Genomic DNA, 20766 nt, shown 5'->3' with positions numbered 1-20766 from the left:
CATGTGGTCTTTGTCCAGAGGAGTGTATATTTTCAAGCCTGGTCTTTTAGGATCACTGCAAATCTGTACACTCACACAGTTAAAGGCAACTCTTAGAGTTACACAGTGTACCACTTGCATAACTGTATGTGCCAGTCCTGAGAAGGTAGTTTTTAAATGTCCTTTGGAAGAGAAAGTTGGCACTAATCCAACATTGTCTCCTCTTTGTTTCCTGATCCATAGCATAATTTTGTGCCCAGCCCCAATGATGTGACCATATCCTACCTCCCCTTGGCTCACATGTTTGAGAGGATTGTACAGGTGAGTGTTCTACATTTGTAGAAGGTATGTGAAAAGGGAGTCTTGACTTGCTAGTCTCGTGTTTATTCCATGGCTGCTACACAACATTTACAGTCCTTTCTCTAACATGAGAGGCACAGGCAGGGACCTGGCTCATCTGAGTCCTAATCCTGACTTCACCTCTAACTTGTTGTGGAGCCTTCCTCTTTAAGTTTGTGTGTGTCCAAGGGGCTAATACTTGCTCCTGCCTTCACAGGGTTGTGTGGGTCCAGTGAGATCACGTCCAGGAACTTTCTATCCATCTGCCCCTTAATTCTAAGCTGGCACATGCAACATTGTGTCTTCTTTTTCATTTTATTTTGGTTAGAATTTTTGAAAAAGACCTAGAGTTAGAGAAAAGGAAGTTCCCCACAGAGGGTCAGGGAAGAAGCACCCAAGTAAGGTGAGATGTGTCCCCCACACGTGTTTTTGCACCACACCTGAGCGTGTGAGGTGGTCCCGTCAGCATGGCGTGTGTGCCGGAGGAGGGCTGCCCTTGTGTGAGTGGACACCAAGCTTTCCAAGCCAGTCTGAGGCTGATCTGAGAACTGAAAGCAGCATCAGCCTTTCAAAAACACAGATAGTAAAACTGGAAAGTCCTCTCTCTGCTTCCCTTCCTCCAAATGCCTCTTCAACCAGCCTACAGTTGATGCCTAAAATGTCAAAAAAATGCAAGATTCAGTTCCTTGGGCTCAAGTGTTGATATATGATTAATAAAAAATCATTTTTTTTTTTTTTGAGACAGAGTCTCACATTGGTGCCCAGGCTAGAGTGAGTGCCATGGCGTCAGCCTAGCTCACAGCAACCTCAAACTCTTGGGCTCAAGCAATCCTGCTGCCTTAGCCTCCCAGGTAGCTGGGACTACAGGCATGCGCCACCATGCCCAGCTAATTTTTTCTATATATATTAGTTGGCCAATGAATTTCTTTCTATTTATAGTAGAGACGGGGTCTCACTCTTGCTCAGGTTGGTTACGAACTCCTGAACTCAAATGATCCCCCTGCCTCAGCCTCCCAGAGAACCAGGATTACAGGCGTGAGCCACCGCACCCGGCCAAAAATCAATTCTAATAAGCCTTTTAAAAATATTTTTAACATTGATGAAATTGGGATGGCCTTACAATCGAAGGCATGTCCTACTTTAATTGGCTGTGTTTTTTCTTAGTGCTACATAACGAATGAGGGTGTCTTACAAAGGAAGCTTCCTAATAAATGGGTGGGGCTGAAGCTCTCGGTGGAGGGTGTCTTACAAAGGAAGACTGTCACACAGAGCTGTGGGGTTGGGAGGGCCACAGGCTCATCATCTGTCTTATTTGTCCTGTCACCCCAACAGAAATGAATTTCCATCCTTTCTTGAGGGGAGGCTCTCACATTCCTGGGTACCTGAATTGGGAGGCGGGGGCTGTATAGGGAATAGTGCCCTTGGACCTCAACTCACTTTCTCAATTCCGTCCAAGACAGCCTCCACCCAAAGGGGTCCTTTGGCTCTGAGCTCTGCTATTTGGTTTTGTTTTTAGGCTACTATATACAGTTGTGGTGCAAGAGTTGGGTTCTTCCAAGGAGATATTCGGTTGCTGCCTGATGACATGAAGACTCTGAAGCCCACGGTATTCCCCGCAGTGCCGAGACTCCTTAACAGGCTCTATGATAAGGTACTAACCTTGCTTCCACCAGGCTGGCCCTGAGAGGAAGGGACTGTCTGTGACTTAGCCCTGCACTAAGGCTCTTAGGGACTATATACCACTAAGAAATTTGCTCCACATCCACCCCTAAACCCCTACAAGTATCTACTTAAATCCATGTTTACAAGTCCAGCCATGAAAAGCCGTTATACATAAAACCTCTTTTCCTCTGGATAAGATTACCTGGACCTGAACTCAGACTTGGGGAGCCTCTCAAAGTCCAGCTGACTTACCAGGAAGTTGTCATTCTGCTTCCATAATGTGTCCTGGTTACCGAGCTTCTTGCTGAGGTGCCAGGCCCCATGATACACACTTCAGATGCATTCTCTCATTTAATCCTCACAAAGACATGGAAAGATCACGCTTATTATCTCTAACGATGAGGAGGAAACTGGGCCTCAGAGGTTAAGTAACTTTCCTAGGGTCATATCTAATAAGGGGTAGGGCCAGAATCAAACTTTCACATAGGAGTTGTAGTTGTCATTGATCACTGCTGTATTTTTCATTAAGGATTGCAAAATGGTGATTTTTCTAATTCTGTCATTGCTCTTGCATTCGTTAGCTGAGATTCTTCCATAAAGGCAAGACAAATGTTTGATTCTTTCCCTTTATTGATCAATGTCCAGAATAATGGATTAGGGCCTCAGCAATCTTCAAAAGCGGCCAATGAGGTATTTTTCTTTGCATTTTTAGGAACTCATAATTTTTATATTTGTATGTTTAATTTGAATCATTCTTCTTGATTCTTAATGAATTCAAAACGTCCTTTTGATGTGACCCCTGTCATCTTTGATAGGTTACTTGCTTTCTGGCACAACAAGATGTCCCAACCTCATCTTGTATATTTCTCACCCAAGTCTTAGATTGGCTAATTTCCCTCAGAAGCCATTGGATCTGGGATTTGAACTCAGGCTGACATCTCATAATTTTACAGGCTTGCAGCCCTGGAAGTAACGCATGGCCATTCTTTGCATGTTTTGGACCCCAGCCCTGGGATTCTAACATTGCCTTTCACACTTAGAACTCTCACCAGATTATAAACTGGGGCTCCAGTGATAGGGCAAGTAGTGTTCTAGAACACAGGTGACCCCTGGACATTAAAAGCCCTGGTTTCTAGAAGAATTGTTAACAATTCTAACAGTTCCTCATCATGCTATGGAATTATTAGATTGGGTTGTTATTACGATTTTTTGTTCATGTTAGTGGACCATTTTGCATTTTTGAGAGATAGTTATTTTATAATACTTAATACACAGTTCACTTATGGAACTTATTTTTAAAATAAAGGACTTTATTAGCAGAAGTCTCTAATTCTAGCTCTTTATCATTGACTTGTTTGGGTGAGTCTTATGAATGTTGAAGAAAAGTAAATCTCTTATAGTTGGGAGAGGTATCAGGAGTGGCACAATGTAGGAAGCATTTGAGTGTGGATCTTGGAGAGAGATGGTGAGCTATTGGTAAAATGATAGTTACCAGCACAATAGGATGCCTCGATCGTCAGCATAATTGATATTAGAAGGTAAGGATGAGCAGTCCTTGTTGGCTCAAAGCCCAGAAATGACAGTATAAACATGGAAGGTGGCCAGAGAAGCATTCTTCAAATTTTGAAAGGGAAAATAACTTTGATAGCCTAGAATCTGACTTCCAGAAGGGTAGAGTCTTGAAAGCTAGTATATGGAGTTCAGAATTTAATTTTGGAACTACGAGGGTAGTTCTCTTTGAGTTTCACTCGGGAAAACTCTCCTTTGGCAGGAGGGTGGTGGATGGATTGTAGAATCATAGTGTGGCCAGAGTCAGTGAGAAAATGGTGTTACAATTAAGTCCAAACGGGAGAAGTAATCTAAGTAGGAAAGTCTGTTGGATTTTGTATGATATCGCTAAAAGCGAAAGGTGGTAATTCTCCAAGTTTAGTTGTATAAGGATCATAGGGGGACAGCGAGGAAGAGGTGGTCCTTGTTTTAAAAAATCAGATCCTAGGCTCTTCTTTGACCTACTAAATCAAAGCCCTAGAGATGGTACCTACTGAGCTGATTTTTTTTTCCAATTTAGTACCCCCAGGTGACTTTGTAGGTAGTCCTTCTTGATCACCATTTGAGGACATGCTTATCTCAGTTGTCAAAGCTGTTGGCCAAGAACCAGGAATGTGGGGAGGGGCTGGAGTTCTGTACGTGTGTACTAAGCTCACTTCATTCTGAGTGTGGCCATAATTAATCTCTGGGTCCATCATTATTCAGTAATCCAGCCCATCAGTGTGGGACACTTCTTATGAAGCTAGACTGCTCCATATCTGGCTCACTAACTGATGTCCTTGGTGAGCATCTTTGACAGGTTTCCAACTAAGAGGAGCTATCGCCCTGCAGGTACAAAATGAAGCCAAGACACCCTTGAAGAAGTTCTTCCTGAACTTGGCTATTGCCAGGAAATTCGAGGAAGTGAAAAGGGGTATCATCAGACGTGACAGTTTCTGGGACAAGGTCATCTTTGCAAAGATCCAGGTAGGATGGGTGGGTCCTGTACTGAGCCAGGTAAATATCTGGGCTGTCCATGACTCAGTGTACTCTGCTTTTCCTCTGATGGTTGAGCAACACTTTAATTGGAGATCCTTTCAGATTTTGTCCCCACTTACCTTTTAAGATACCTCTTGTACAACTTTGCCACTAAAGGAAATCAGTCAAAAAGCAGAAAACAGATTTATTTAGGATCTAGCACTCTCTCTTATTTCCTGTTGAGGTTATAAGTAATTAGAGGAGCCCAAGAATACAGAGTATATGAGGAACTTTAAAAAATGTAGCTTCTGTTTCCAGCTATGGATGGTGAGGACAATAGCTAACATTTTAAGTGCCTTTCTACTATGCCAGACTCTATTCTAAGTGCTTTGTAAATTAATATAAGAAGTAACGTAAGTTTAATTTTCACAACATCACTGAGCTATATACCCATTTTACAGTGGGGGAAATTGAAGCCAAGAAAATAAGTCTCAGCAAGTCTTATTTCAATTGAACAGGACAACCTGGGTGGGAAGGTTCGCATCATGGTCACTGGAGCTGCTCCCATCTCCTCTCCAGTCTTGACATTCCTCCGGGCAGCAATGGGATGTGCGGTAAGCCAAGCACCTTTTCGAAGATAGCTTATTCTACTTTTGCACAAATAAATCTTACTGTTGAAATAAAAATGAAAACAACTAAAAAGTACCAAGGAAAAAGTCACCCAAATTCTCAAAATCCAAAGAAAATATCCTTCTAGTCACTTCTCTATGCATCTGTGAACAGAAACCTCTACATAAATAAAATCAGTGTTCTAAATACTTGTTAGGCCAGGCACAATGGCTCACACCTGTAATCCCAGCACTTTGGGAGGCAAGGCAGGAGGAGCACTTGGGGTCAGGAGTATGAGACCAGCCTGGGCAACATCACAAGACTCTGTCTCTACTAAAAAAAAAAAAAAATTAGCCAGGCATGGTACCTGTAGTCCCAGCTACTTGGGAGGTTGAACCAGGAGGATTGCTTGAGGCTACAAGTTGGAGGCTGCAGTGGGCTATGATTGTGACACTGCATTCAAGCCTGTGTGACAGAGCGAGACCCTGTATCTAAAACAAAAACAAAAAAATTAATAAAAATAAATAAAACACTTTTTAAGCAGTGCCCCATCAACATTGCTCCTTTTCAAATAAAGATCTGCATCATGTTAATGGTTTTGCAATAGTTTATTCAATGTACAGTTGACCCTTGAACAATAGCAGGGGTTAGGGGCACCAATTCCCTGCACAGTTGAACATTTGTGTATAACTTTTGACTCTCTCAAAACTTAACTACTAATAGTCTGTTGTTGACTAGACACTTACCTATAACATAAACCATCCTTTTAACATGTATTTTTGTGTTATATGTACTCTTATCCATGCTGTATTCTTATAATAAAGTAAGCTAGAGAAAAGAAAATATTATTAAGAAAATCTTAAGGAAGAGAGAATAATATTTACTATTCATTAAGTTAAAGTGGATCATCATAAAGGTCTTCATCCTCATCATCTCCATGTGGAGTAGGCTGAGGAGGAGGAAGAAGAGGGATTGGTCTTGTTTGTCTCACAGGCAGAAGAAAATCTGCATATATGTGAACCCATACAATTCAAACCCAAGTTGTTCAAGGCTCAACTGTACTCAAATAACTAATCTATTTATGAACACTTGAGTTGCTTATCATTTTTTCACTGTTGTAATCAATCATTAATTGATTGATTGATACAAATGCATAGGGTCTCATTTGCCCACACTCTTGGCAGTGACAGACTTTATCAGTCATTTAAATCTTAGCCAGTCAGACACATGAAAAGTCTTACTGCAGCTTTGTTATTAACACCAAACATCTTTCTATTGCTTATTGACATATGTATTTCTTCCATGAATTATTCTATTACTTCCTTAAAGAAAAATGGGGAAGGGATAATTTGGTTCTTTTTCATATTGCTTTCTAAGAGTTCTTCATATATTAATACAGGCTTAGTATTCCTTATTAGAAATGCTTGGGACTAGAGTGTTTTGAATTTTAGATTTTTTCAGATTTTGGGATATTTGCATTATATGGGTTGAACATTCCAAATCCAAAAAATCAAAAATCAAAAATGCCCCAATGAGCATTTCCTTTGAGCAGCATGTCCTTGCTCAAAACATTTTGGATTTTGGAGCACTTTGGATTTTGGATATTTGAATTAGGGATACTCTGTAATGTTAACTTTTGTTGTATTAGAAGTATTTTTCCTAGCCTCATCATTTTTGCCTTGTGTATGACTATATAAATGTTTCAAATGTTTTTGTGGTCAAATTGATTAATTTCTTCTTTATGTGGTTTTTGAATTGCTTAGACAGGACTTTCTAATTCCCAATATGTCATAGACTGTTTTCACCCATATTTTCTGGTAATCTTATCATTTTCCATTTAAGTCTCAGCTCCATCTGGAATTTGTCCAAGGGATTGGCCACAGATACAGTCTCATTTTTTTCTCCGAATGGATAACTGGTTCATTCATTCAACCAATCATGAACAGCATGAACAAAACAGGCACAGATTTGTCCTCACAGAGAATGTCCCCTATCTATACAACCACTATTAAAAAAGATTCTGAATGGATGCCAAGGCCAGAGGTCTTCTCATCTTTCATATTAACATCCTTTTGGCCATTTTTAATACTTTCCTTTCCCTCAGCCTCCAAAACCAATAGATCAGAAGGTCCTGTTGCTACCCATCTCCCAGAAATGTCTTCTCTAAGCCTTCCTCTCTCTACCAACTCTGCATATCACAGGCCACACCCACCAATGCAGTCACCTATTATTAACTTGTTTTCTGTTACCAGCCTCTCTCCAGACAAGATTATCTTCTATACCAGAAGTTGGCAAACTGCAGCACAAGCCAAATATGGCCTGCTGCCCGTTTTTATAACAAAAATGTTACTGAAACACAGTTATGCCCATTCATTTATATATGGCCTATAGCTGTTTTTGTTCTGCATTAGCAGATTTAAGTTGTTGAGACAGAGACCAGATGGGTCACGAAGCCAAAAATATTTGCTGTCTTGCCTTGTACAGAAAAATTTGCCAACCCCTGTTCTATACTATAGCTGGAGCTATTTCTCTTAAATAAAGAAATGCTCCTCCCTTTTCTTCAGTTCCTTCAGTGGTACTCTGTTGTTCAGTTTCAAGTTCAATTGTCATTGAGTTGTACATAACTTAGTGAATAACTTACATTTTCCCACCAATTTGAAATGCCACATTTTCATGTAAATTTCTATACTTTAGTCTATTTCTTGACCCTTTTGGTTTTTTTTTTTTTCGGCATATTATGGGGGTACAGATTTTAAGGTTTCAATAAATGCCCATTCTCCCCCTCCCCCCACAAGTCTGAGTCTCCAGCATGACCATCCCCCAGATGGTGCACATCTCACTCATTATATATGTATATACCCACCCCCCTCTCACCTGCCCAATATCCTATTGCTGTAGTACCTATGTGTCCACTTAGGTGCTGCTCAGTTAATATCAATTTGCTGGTGAGTATATGTGGTGCTTGTTTTTCCATTCTTGGTAAACTTCACTTAATAGTATGGGTTCCAGCTCTAACCAGGAAAATATAAGATGTGCTATATCACCGTTGTTTCTTAGAGCTGAATGGTACTCCATGGTATACATATACCACATTTTATTAATCCATTCTTGGATTGATGGGCACTTGGGCTGTTTCCACAGCCTTGCAATTATGAATTGTGCTGCTATAAACATTCGAGTGCAGGTGTCTTTTTTTGTAGAGTGTCATTGGATCTTTTGGGTAGATGCCCAGCAATGGGATTGCTGGATCAAACGGTAGATTCACTTGTATCGCTTTAAAGTATCTCCATATTGCTTTCCACAGAGGTTGAACTTGTTTGCAGTCCCACCAGCAGTGTAGGAGTGTTCCTCTCTCTCGGCATCCATGCCAGCATTTATTGTTCAGAGACTTTTTGATAAAGGCCATTCTCACTGGAGTTAAGTGATATCTCATTGTGGTTTTGATTTGCATTTCCCTGATGATTAGAGATGTTGAACATTTTTTCATATGTTTGTTGGCCATTCTGCTGTCTTCTTTAGAAACTTTTCTGTTCAAGTCCTTTGCCCACTTTTTAATAGGGTTATTTGATTTTTTTCTTGCTGATTTTCGTGAGTTCTAAGTATATTCTAGTTATCAGTCCCTTATCGGATGCGTAGGATGCAAAAATTTTCTCCCATTCTGTAGGTTGTCTGTTTACTTTCATGAGTTTCTTTGGCTGTTCAGAAGCTTTGTAGTTTGATCATGTCCCATTTATTTATTTTTGTTGCTGCTGTGATTGCCTTTGGGGACTTCTTCATAAACTCTTTGCCTAGGCCGATGTCTAGCAGAGTGTTTCCAACTTTTTCCTCTAGAATTCTAATAGTTTCATACCTTAGGTTTAAGTCTATTATCCAGTGTGAGTTGATGTTTGTAAGAGGTGAAAGGTGTGGGTCCTGTTTTAGCCTTCTACAGGTGGCTATCCAGTTTTCCCAGCACCATTTATTGAAAAGGGATTATTTTCCCCAGCGTATGTTTTTGTCTGCTTTGTCAAAGATTAGATGGCTATATGAGGATGGTTTTATATCAGGATTCTCAGATCTGTTCCACTGGTCCATATTCCTATTTTTGTGCCAATACCATATTGTTTTAATTACTACAGCTTTGTAGTATAGTTTGATATCTGGCATATTAATGCCTCCTATTTTGTTTTTGTTGCCTAGAATTGCTTTTGATATTCGGGGTCTTCTTTGGTTCCATATGAAGCGTAAAATTATTTTTTCTATATCTGTGAAGAATGCTGATGGGATTTTAATAGGTATTGCATTGAATCTGTAGATCAGTTTGGGTAGTATAGACATTTTAATGATGTTGAGTCTACCGATCCAAGAGCATGGTATGGATTTCCATCTGTTTAGATCCTCTGCTATTTCCTTCCTCGATGTTTCATAATTCTCCCTGTAGAGGTCTTTTACCTCCTTGGTTAAGTATATTCCTAGGTACTTTAATTTCTTTGTTGCTATTGTGAAGGGAATTGAGTCTTTGATTGGGTTCTCAATTAGATTATTGTTGGTGTATATGAATGCCTCTGATTTCTGTGTATTGATTTTGTATCCTGAGACTTTACTAAATTCATTTATCAGTTCCAGAAGTTTCTTGGTCGAATCTTTGGGGTTTTCTAAATATAATATCATATCATCAGCAAACAGTGACAGTTTGATCTCTTCTGCCCCTATTTGGATACCTTTAATTCCACTTTCCTGTCTGATTGCTGTAGCCAGGACTTCCAGCACTATGTTGAACAGAAGTGGAGATAGTGGGCAGCCTTGTCTGGTTCCAGTTCTAAGTGAGAATGATTCCAATTTTCCCCCATTCAGTATGATGTTGGCTATGGGTCTGTCATATATGGCTTGTATCATTTTTAGGTATGTCCCTTCTATGCCTATTTTCTTAAGTGTTTGTATCATGAAAGGGTGTTGAATTTTGTCAAAAGCTTTTTCTGCATCTATTGAAAGAATCATGTGGTCTTTGTTTTTGCTTCTGTTTATGTGGTGAATTGCATTTATAGATCTACGTATGTGGAACCATCCCTGCATCCCTTGGATGAAGCCCACTTGGTCGTGATGGATTATTTTTTTGATAAGCGTCTGGATTCGGTTAGCTAAGATTTTGTTAAAAATTTTTGCATCTATATTCATTAGGGATATTGGTCTGCAGTTTTCTTTATTTGTTGTGTCCTTTCCTGGTTTTGGTATCAGAGTAATATCCGCTTTATAAAAGGTGTCGGGGAGGTTTCCGTTCTTCTCAATGTTGTGGAATAGTTTCTGCAAGATAGGTACTAGTTCTTTGTAATTGTGGTAAAATTCAGGTGTGAAACCATCTGGACTGGGACTTTTCTTTTTAGGAAGATTTTTAATTGCTGTTTCTATTTCACCTCTTGAGATTGGTCTGTTCAGGGAATCTATTTCTTCCTGGTTGAGCCTAGGGAGGCTGTGTGTTTCTAGAAATTTGTCCATTTCCTCCACATTTTCCAGTTTGTATGCATAAAGATTTTTGTAGTATTCATAAATTATATCTTGTTTCTCTTTGGGATCAGTTGTGATATCTCCTTTTTTGTTTCTGATGGAGCTTATTAGAGATTTCTCTCTTCTGCTTTTCGTTAGCTTAGCCAATGGCATGTCAATTTTGTTTATTTTTTCAAATAACCAACTTTTTGTTTTATTAAGCTCCTGAATAGCTTCCCTGTTTTCAATTTCATTTAGTTCTGATTTGATCTTGTTGATTTCACTTCTTCTGCTGGGTTTGGTGTTGGTCTGTTCTTCTTTTTCCAGCTCTTTGAGTCGTTTCATTAGATTTTCTATTTGTGATCTTTTTGACTTTTGGTTATAGGCATTCATGGAGATAAACTTTCCTCTCAGAACTGCTTTAGCTGTGTCCCAGAGGATTTGATAACTTGTCTCTCCATTGTCATTTTCTTCATAGAATTTTTTTATTTCCATCTTGATTTCTTCATTTATGAAGTAATCATTTAGTAGGAGGTTGTTTAATTTCCACGTTTTTGTGTGGAAATGTGAGTTTCTGTTAGGGTTGATTTCTAGTTTTATTCCACTGTGATCCAAGAAGGTACATGGTATGATTTCTACTTTTTTTAATTTCTTGAGGCTTACTTTGTGTCCTAGGATATGGTCAATCTTAGAGAATGTCCCATGAGCTGATGAGAAGAACGTATATTCAGTGGATTTGGGGTAGAATGTCCTGTAGATGTCAGTCAGACCCAGTTGTTCCAGAGTTTTGTTTAAGTCCATTATTTCTTTATTAATTTTCTGTTTGGAGGATCTGTCTTGTGCCGTCAGTGGGGTGTTGAAATCTCCGGTGATCATGGAGTTGCTATTAATTCATTTGCTTAGATCCAGTAAGGTTTGCTTTATGAAACTGGGTGCACCTAAGTTGGGTGCATATATATTTAAAATTGTTATCTCTTCTTGTTGAAGTGTGCCCTTCACCATTAAATAATGACCCTCTTTGTCTTTCACTACTTTTGTTGGTTTAAAAACTAAATCGTCTGAAATTAGAACTGCCATGCCAGCCTTCTTTTGGCTTCCACTTGCCTGGAATACTGATCTCCACCCTTTTACTTTTAGTCTGTATGCATCCTTGCAGGTTAGATGTGTTTCCTGAAGACAGCATATACTTGGCCTGTATTTTCTTATCCATTCAGCCAGCCTATGTCTCTTGAGTGTAGAGTTTAAGCCATTCACATTTATTGAGAGAACTGATAGGTAAGGTAGATTATTGTTCATTCTGTTGGGTTGGATGTTGTTGCTTTGATTTCTCTCTTGAGCCATTGTATTATCTGGCCTTTAATCTTTGGGTTTGGGTTGTTTTTATATTCATGAGTTTTTATTATGGTGTTCCGTGCGTAACACTGTTTTGAGTACTTCTTGTAGGGCTGGTCTTGTCTTGGTGAATTCTCTGAGACTTTGCTTGTCTGAGAATGTTTTTATTTCTCCTTTATATAGGAAGCTTAGTTTTGCAGGGAATTGGATTCTAGACTGGGCATTGTTTTGTTTCAGAAGAGTGAGAATGGGGCCCCAGTCTCTCCTTGCTTGTAAAGTCTCATTAGAGAAGTCTGGTGTTATTCGAATTGGCTTTCCCTTGTATGTTACTTGCTTCTTTTGTCTTACAGCTCTTAGAAGGGCCTCTTTAGTTGATATTTTGGTCATTCTGATGACTGCATGTCGTGACGTCTTCCTGTTTGCATTGAATCTCCCAGGGGTCCTCTGAGCTTCTTGAACTTGTATATCGAGATTTTGAATAAGGCCTGGGAAATTTTCCTCTATTATATCTTCAAACAGCTTGTCCAACCCTTGAGTGTTGTCTTCTTCCCCTTCTGGTAACCCTATGACCCTCACATTAGGTTTCTTCACATAATCCCACAACTCTTGTAGGCTTTGCTCTTTTCTCTTGTTTCTCTGCTCTATCTCTGTGATGGTTTTATTTAGTTGGAGGGTGTTTTCTTCAATCTCTGAGATTCTTTCTTCTGTTTGATCTACCCTGTTCTTGAGACTTTCCACTGTATTTTGTAGTTCCTTGAATTGATTCTTCATTTCCAGGAGTTCAGTTAAACTTTTCTTCATTGTGTCTATTTCTTTAGTGAACTTTTGTTCTAGGTCCTGGAGGCTTTTTGTGGTTTCTTTGTGTTGGTTAATGAGTTGTTCTTGCAGGTCAGTGAGTGTTCTTATGATCCACATACGAAATTCCTCTTCTGTCATTTTGGTTGCCTGATTTTGGTTGGTGACTGTTTCTAGGGGGCTGGTGCTCCTCTTTGGGGGTGTGTTTTCCATTTGGTTCTTCATATTTTCTGAGTTCCTTCCCTGATTTCTTCCCATGTTGATCAGTTGTTGTTTCTTTTCTTTAGGTTTTTGTTTGGGTATTCACACGCCTTGTTTAGTTTCTGAGCTGGTAGGTGGTGTCTGTGGGTGAGATTCGACCACTCCCTGTATAATGAGTCAGTAGGTGCCATGAAAAGGCTGTGCAGGATGCCCTCCCTGTCAGTAGGTGGTGCTTGCCTGGAGGAATAAGCTACGCTGTTGTTTTTGTGTCCTGTTATCAGCTCTTGTTCCTGTAGGGAGGCACTCTAGTGCCTCAGGTGGTCGGTGGGGCCTTGGGACTTCCAGGTGTGTCCTTTTCTCCCCCTCTGTGAGGACTGGTTTAGGAGAGAGTCTGGGAGGAGCTGGGTTGGGTAAGCCTGCCCTCAGGCAACACCAATGTCGTTAGCAGGGGTCAAAGTTCTGTTCTCTGTTTCCAGGAAAAGCTGTCGGGGAGGGGCTGGAATGGCCTGCTCAGTCAGAGTCTGCATGTGGGGGTGGGGCTGTCTGAGACCCGCAGTCTGGAGCGGGCCTCGCTTCTTTCCACCCTCCCCAACTCTGCAGCTACTCCTGGGCCTCTGCCAGCAGGCCAGACCACACGCCACCAGGCCTCCCAGGACTGTGATGCCAGCGGGGAGGTTCCCTGTGCAGGAACGCCACCTGGGCTGGGCCTACGGCCTCCTTTTGGGAGGAGGGTTGCCCTCTAGGACGCTGATCTGCCCCTGAAGGCACACACACCTCAGTAGGCTGTTCACGTATATCCCTTCTGTACCCTGGGCAATGCAAGACCTCGGTGCACAGGATCTGGTCTGCAGGTCTGACCTCTGGGTCCTAGAGTTCAAACTGTATCCCCACCAAGGAGAGGAGTGCCGGTCCCAATTCACCCACAGGGAGCCCAAGCTGGGTCTATGTCTCTCAGCCTCAGGGTCTGCACCGTTCTCCTGCGATCACCATGTCAGCAGCACCTGGGAGGGCTGGCGGGTAGGGAGCTCACAGTCTGAGTTCCCTTAGTCAGCTGTAGGGTCCCAAAAGGGAAGATTCTGTTCTCTGGAGGTGCCTCCGGCTGGTGGCTATATTGTCTCTTTGGGCAGCCACAGGTAGGGTCGGCGGAGGGGAGAAGGAGGCAATATGGCACCTGCCGCGCGGCTCGGGTCTGTGCACACGGAGGGTGCCCCGTGGGATTTGGGAGCCTTGTGTCGCATCCACTACAGGCTCACCGCTAGCTGGCGGCGGGCGTCTCTGGGCTGGTGTCCGCAGGTCTCTCCACCCGCTGGGGAGCCCCCCAGCAGTCTCAGATGCAGGGGAGGGGAAATGGCATACCCACCTACCCTTCCCGCTGGTCTCCGGGCTGCTCCAGCGGTCTCAGCTTCCAGTTCTCCTCTGCAACGTCCTCCTATGGAGTCTCCCAGGGTCTCAGGTACCCCTCCTTCCGAACCTTGTCCGCTGTATGCTTGTCTTCTTGCTTCTTTTTTCTAATTTCTGCTAGAATCTGTCTTTTCTGCAGAGACACTTTGTCGGGTGGTTTTTCTCGTCCGCCATCTTGATCCTCCCCCTCCCCTTTTGGTTTTTGAGTGGCCAAAAGACTCGACAGTAAAGACTCAGCAGCTTGGGCATGAATTCAGGGTTTTAAGACATTAGGTGTTCTTAAACCCTTAGAGACCTTGCTTTCCTCTTGTCTTGGCCATGGCACATGATGAGCTCATGCTTTATCTTGCATAAGTCTCAAAACCTTCTTTGGTTTCCCAGGTGCATGAAGCTTACGGTCAAACAGAATGCACAGGTGGCTGTACATTTACATTACCTGGAGACTGGACATCAGGTAAGTCCTCCATCTGCTGGGCACGAGGTGCAGCGGTTGGAAGAATGGTTCTAACTGGACTAGGACTTTGGAGTTTTGATAATATGAATAGATGCCAAGGCTCTGGACTATCATGGCAAATGCCAACCTCAATTTGTGTGTCCAGGCCTGCCTATCTTGGTTATTCTGCATTGATGCCAGGTGATTTTTCAGTCTTACTCTCTTAGAGTCAATCCATAAATATGTCAGAAATATGCCTGGAATTATTACTGCTTTCTGGTTTCCCAGTTTCCCAGTTGATTCAGTGTGGTATGTTCTAGGCCATGTTGGAACCCCCATGGCTTGCAATTATGTGAAGTTAGAAGACGTGGTTGACATGAACTACTTTTCAGCGAACAATGAAGGAGAGGTGAGTAGGTAGTGCCCTGTAGGCAGACAATCATGGTGGGGATGTTTATATTAGAAAGAGCATGTAATTATGAACAAGCTTGGGGTTGACTCTTTCAAGATCTTTAGCAAGGGCTTAAACATCTCTGAGCCTCACTTTTCTATCCCCTACGATGTGGACTAAAACCTGGTATTCTTCACAATGTAGTGGAAATCATCAGATGATTTAAGGTGGGAGCAGGTGTTTTATAAAGTGCTCATTCTGGGAGTAGCAGTCTTTGCCATTGTTACCACCTTGTACCATCTGGTGTGCAGATCTGCATCAAAGGCCCCAACGTGTTCAAAGGCTACCTGAAGGAACCTGAGAAGACACAGGAAGTCCTGGACAATGATGGCTGGCTTCATACAGGAGACATTGGTCGCTGGCTCCCGGTGGGTGTTTCTTCATAACTTCTGGGAGTCTGTGCTGCTGGACTGGGGTGAACGGTCTGTTTATAGCAAGAGGGGCAGAAATGCAAGTAGGTTAATCAGCTGAGGCAGCCGGAGGGGATTAGATAAGTACACTACCTGACTTACGGTGTCCTCATACTGTAAAGAGAAGAACATACAGTTGAAAGAACCAAGGCTGGGAGTTGGGGGATCTGTGTTCTAGTCTCAGTTCTTCCATGGATCAACTATGTGTGATTAGGAGCTGCCAAAGCTAGAAAGATCTCCTTTCTCTAGGCCAAAGAATACTTTTGCTAGTTTGATCACAATGTTGTAGAAGACATGAAGACATAGCCCAGTTGAAGGGTTTTCTTTTTGCCTTATTCCTTATCAAATACACCACATGCAGTAGTTAATTTTACCAACACTATTTCCTGACCCAATTCAAGGTGGGATTCTTTAATAGGTCAAACAGTCCTGAATCTCAGAGTTGGCATGAATCCCTTGCAATGGAATAGATTTGCTCACAGCCAAGGAAAATTAGATGACTATTCCAGGAAAGGGGGTAGGGAAGTATGGCATTGCTTGCTTGCTTGCTTGCTTGCTTTCCTTCCTTCCTTCCTTCCTTCCTTCCTTCCTTCCTTCCTTCCTTCCTTCCTTCCTTCCTTTCTTTCTTTCTTTCTTTCTTTCTTTCTTTCTTTCTTTTCTTTCTTTCTTTCTCCTTTCCTTCCTTCCTTCCTTCCTTCCTTCCTTTCTTCCTTCCTTCCTTCCTTCCTTCCTTCCTTCCTTCCTTCCTTCCTTCCTTTCTTCTCTCTTTCTTTCTTTCTCTCTTTCTTTCTTTCTTTCTTTCTTTTCTTTCTTCTTTCTTTCTTTCTTTCTTTCTTTCTTTCTTTCTTTCTTTCTTTCTTTCTTTCTTTCTTTCTTTCTTCTTTCTTTCTCCCTTCCTTCCTTCCTTTTTTCCTTCCTTCCTTCCTTCCTTCCTTCCTTCCTTCCTTCCTTCCTTCCTTCTTTCTTCTCTCTCTCTCTTTCTTTCTTTCTTTCTTTCTTTCTTTCTTTCTTTCTTTCTTTCTTTCTTTTCTTTTCTTTCTTTCTTTCTTTCTTTCTTTCTTTCTTTCTTTCTTTCTTTCTTTCTTTCTTTCTTTCTTTCTCTTCCTTCCTTCCTTCCTTCCTTCCTTCCTTCCTTCCTTCCTTCCTTCCTTCCTTCCCTTCTCTCTCTCTCTCTCTCTCTCTCTCTCTCTCTCTCTCTCTCTCTCTCTCTCTCTCTCTCTTTCTTTCTTTCTTTCTTTCTTTTCTTTCTTTCTTTCTTTCTTTCTTTCTTTCTGACTCTCTTTGAGGCAGAAATTGTGGTTTGTTATCTCTTGGGTTCGCCTTATGAGCTTTCAAGAGATAATTCCTTCCCAATTAATAGAGACATATCAAAACAAGGCAGCATGATTTCTAGATAGTGTTTGTAGAAGCTAGTGTTTGTCTCTCAATGACCTACCCAGCTCCTTTCTGTGGAAGACACACAGACATTTTTATTTATTTATTTTTTTTGAGACAGAGTCTTGCTCTGTTGCCCGGGCTAGAGTGCCATGGCATCAGCCTAGCTCACAGTAACCTCAAACTCCTGGGCTCAAGCAATTTTTCTGCCTCAGCCTCCCAAGTAGCTGGGACTACATGCATGTGCCACCATGCCCGGCTAATTTTTTCTGTATATTTTTAGTTGGTCAATTAATTTCTTTCTAATTTTAGTAGAGACGGAGTCTCGCTCTTGGTCAGGCTGGTTTTGAACTCCTGACCTTGAGCGATCCTCCCGCCTCGGCCTCCCAGAGTGCTAGGATTACAGGTGTGAGCCACTGCACCTAGCCCACAGAGACATTTTTAAGCACAGCTTGCTGATAAACATCAGCAGTAGTCATGGTCAATCCTGGCTGTTTTCCTAAGGGAGAAAAGTATTGCAAGGTAATGATGGATCCTTAGAACCCCTGCAGGAGATTTTCCAAAGAGTCTCCCCTCTCAAAATTTTGTCTACTATGTATTAGGGGAGTGGGAATGTACCTACAACTTAAAACTCTTTTCTTGCTCAATCAATATTTAAGTGAGATTCAAGGAATGCTTGAGAATGAGACCTCTAAGATGTATTTCATAGACTTGGGTTTAGTAGTATCTTGCTAACATATCTGTTTCAGTTTAATAACTGTTCCCTATTCTGATACCCATAGGATGTAGGCAATAGATACGTTGCCACACCTGAGTTATAGAAGGCTGTATCTTGTTAATCACTTTCAAATAATGAATGTTTGGGTGAATTGATGGCTAATTTCTTGATGGTTCTTGTTGATGGTTCCAGGGTTAGTTCAGTCATTTGCCCTACTTAGAGTGTGATTATGTGGATTATATTTGCCACTTGTCCCAATTCTATAATTCAAACTTCTGAAAACCTAAGCTCCTCAGACCCATTAGCTCAGAGAAATGAAATTGCAAATGACCTCTGGTGGCTGGTCAGAGAGCTCTCCCAGCTCAGCTTCTGTCCTAACAAGCCCAATGAGGGACTTGATTAGCACAGTGGAGCTGGTGTAGCCTGCTCCTGGCTCTAACAGAGACACCTAGCAAGGAGTCAAGGAGGGGGCTAACAACTGAATTCAAGTCTTGATAAAAGGTTAACTCCTTCCCTATTCCTGAGAGTTCTGGAATTGGAGTAATTGGAAATTAAGTTATTGGAAATTGAAGTTTCTTCTTTGGGTGAGGCACCCATTTACATAACCCCAGTAGGTCCAGGGAACTATCTGTGAGGCTGTACATTGACATGCCACATAGATACACAATATAGAGAGGTTTGTGCTGGAAGCTGCTTCCCTCCTTTCTCCAAAGCTAAGAAAGAGAAAAAATGAAAGACTGCTCACAAGTTTCTGGAGAGATCAGCTTTACAGAAGAAAGGTAGCTGTGACTTTACCACTCTCCCCACTGATAAACACCCCTACATCTCAAAAATATTGATCTTTTATCTGTCTCATATAGAATGGAACTCTGAAGATCATTGACCGTAAAAAGAACATTTTCAAGCTGGCCCAAGGAGAATACATTGCTCCAGAGAAGATAGAAAATATCTACATCAGGAGTAGACAAGTGTTACAAATTTTTGTACATGGGGAGAGCTTACGGGTAATACATTGTTTTTTAACAATAGCCATTTTCAGGCACAGACCATGCTGGTTTCTGTAGCTACAGGGAATTTATACAGGTCAGCTCAGGATGAGAAGATCCTAGCTTATGAAACTAATAAAATGAAACACTCTAAACCTCAAATAAGGCAATATCAGTAATTTTTTTGAAAGTATGATAGACTTTGTAAACAAGCCGGCAAAATTGTTTATACAGTTGTACTAAAAGATAACCATTTAGTAATAAAAGAACTCCACTTTGCACTTGGTTTCCACTCCAATAGGAGTGCCTCTGGCTCAATAAACTATTTTATATGTACTGTGCTTAAATTTAGCTTTTTAGGGGTTGGGTGTGTGGGTGGGTTGACATGGGCAGGCCAGAGATGCTTTAAGCTTAATGTTAAAGACTCACATTTGGATAGATCATCTTTGTAATGAGATGCTGAGTGGGAAAATGGAGTAGAGTTCTTTGGGGGTTTGAAATATATAGTGAGAGAAGAGTAGGACACTAGTACTGAATTTGAGGTTTGGTGGAAATACTCATTACGATCATATAATCCTGCTTTCTTTACCCACTGGGGGACAGTGCTATGCTAATTCTCACATGCCCATACACCATTTATATCCTTTCCACAGTCATCCTTAGTGGGAGTGGTGGTTCCTGACCCAGATGTGCTTCCCTCATTTGCAAACAAACTTGGGGTCAAGGGCTCCCTTGAAGAACTGTGCGAAAACCAAGTAAGTCTTGCTCTGAAAAGTTCTATGCACACTCGTGGGCCCATCATGCCAGAGAAGAGTCCCTACCAGCTGGGACACCCATGAGCTCCCAGAGCCTCCTTTTTGGAGGAACAGATACATCTACATCTGTGACAGGTGGCTGCAGCCCCAACAGATTGAATAGTTGTATGAGAATGGAGGTTAGGATTCGGAGTTCAGAAAACAAAAACTCTATCCTTTTTATAGTAGTATGTTCATTATGGGGAAAAATTGGAAAATAAGAGTAAAAAAAATGCCACCCTCCAAAAAAAAGGCCCTAATATTTAATTAGGGTTAATATTAATGTCTTTTCATTTTTTCTTGGATAAATATTGGGTATATAATGTGCTTGTACGTATTTTATATCCTTTTATCCTGATCAGCTCTTACAGGCATTTTGAGTTGGTTTATGCTTAACCTTTCATTTAGGCTCTTTTTCAAACAGCCTCACTTTAAGTGATGTTTTATCTTCCTAGGTTATAAAGGAAGCCATTTTAGAAGACTTGCAGAAAATTGGGAAAGAAAGTGGCCTTAAATCCTTTGAACAGGTATACACTACTACTGATATTATTCTGGTCTCTCATCATATTAGAGTTTTATTTAAAGTTTTCATTTCTCACGGGGTTTAAATGTATAATAAAGAATTGGTTTTAGATTTTATACCATTAACTACAAATGGCAATTACCTTTTGTAGTTGTACAGTCCCTTTTTGCTGTTGATTATTCATTCTCTCTTCTCCATATTCATTTCTTTCCCATATGGCGAGTTGTAAGAATGGGCATGTGTGACTATTATCTTTACTCTCCTACTGCATTGACCTCACTTTCTTCACAAGGCCTTCAGAGGGCTCTGCAAAGAAGTCCAAATTACTAATAAGTGTGTGTATATGTTCATTTCCTTTCCCAGGTCAAAGACATCTTTCTTCATTTAGAGCCATTTTCTATTGAAAATGGGCTCCTGACACCAACACTGAAAGCAAAGCGGGCAGAACTTTCCAAATACTTCCGGACCCAAATCGACAGCCTGTATGGGACCATCCAGGAGTAGGTTAAGGTACTTAAGGCTGGAAGGGGCTCAAGGCAGCCTGCCTGCCGAGTCTGCACTGCTTGTGGTAATATGGATTAAAAACTTTTTTGGTCTGTCTTCCTATCTGTTGTTTTACCTGCTAAACTATAAAGCCCTAACTTTTGGCATTTTGCTTTAATATTGACTTATGATATGGAAGCTTAGCCCTGAAATAAATAAAATCCTGTTCTTCCTATTTTAAATGTTGCTCATATTAAGGCTTTAGGGCTCCTTTTATCAGAATGCCTGTGTTTAAGGTCGCAGTTTGTATT

General features: G+C 41.2%; 1 protein-coding gene across 7 annotated transcripts in view; it reads left to right on the top strand.

Annotated features, from left to right (window-relative positions):
• The window catches only part of ACSL5 (acyl-CoA synthetase long chain family member 5), a 50299-nt gene that overhangs the window by 28802 nt on the left and 731 nt on the right, over positions 1 to 20766 (top strand). For all 7 annotated transcript variants that reach the window (XM_012771630.2, XM_012771599.2, XM_076009792.1 and 4 more), the window contains 11 exons: positions 223 to 300; positions 1835 to 1969; positions 4360 to 4494; positions 5004 to 5099; positions 14665 to 14737; positions 15037 to 15125; positions 15419 to 15535; positions 18530 to 18673; positions 19309 to 19410; positions 19905 to 19976; positions 20336 to 20482. In XM_012771630.2, coding sequence (XP_012627084.1) covers positions 223 to 300; positions 1835 to 1969; positions 4360 to 4494; positions 5004 to 5099; positions 14665 to 14737; positions 15037 to 15125; positions 15419 to 15535; positions 18530 to 18673; positions 19309 to 19410; positions 19905 to 19976; positions 20336 to 20476 — 1182 coding nt within the window. In that variant the 3' untranslated portion in view covers positions 20477 to 20482. The remainder of the gene's footprint in view (positions 1 to 222; positions 301 to 1834; positions 1970 to 4359; positions 4495 to 5003; positions 5100 to 14664; positions 14738 to 15036; positions 15126 to 15418; positions 15536 to 18529; positions 18674 to 19308; positions 19411 to 19904; positions 19977 to 20335; positions 20483 to 20766) is intronic.

This window comes from Microcebus murinus, chromosome 14 (genome assembly GCF_040939455.1).
Source record: "Microcebus murinus isolate Inina chromosome 14, M.murinus_Inina_mat1.0, whole genome shotgun sequence".
Taxonomy (NCBI): domain Eukaryota; kingdom Metazoa; phylum Chordata; class Mammalia; order Primates; family Cheirogaleidae; genus Microcebus; species Microcebus murinus.
The sequence above is the reverse complement of the archived record's forward strand: the minus strand, read 5'-3'. Positions and strand labels throughout refer to the sequence as shown.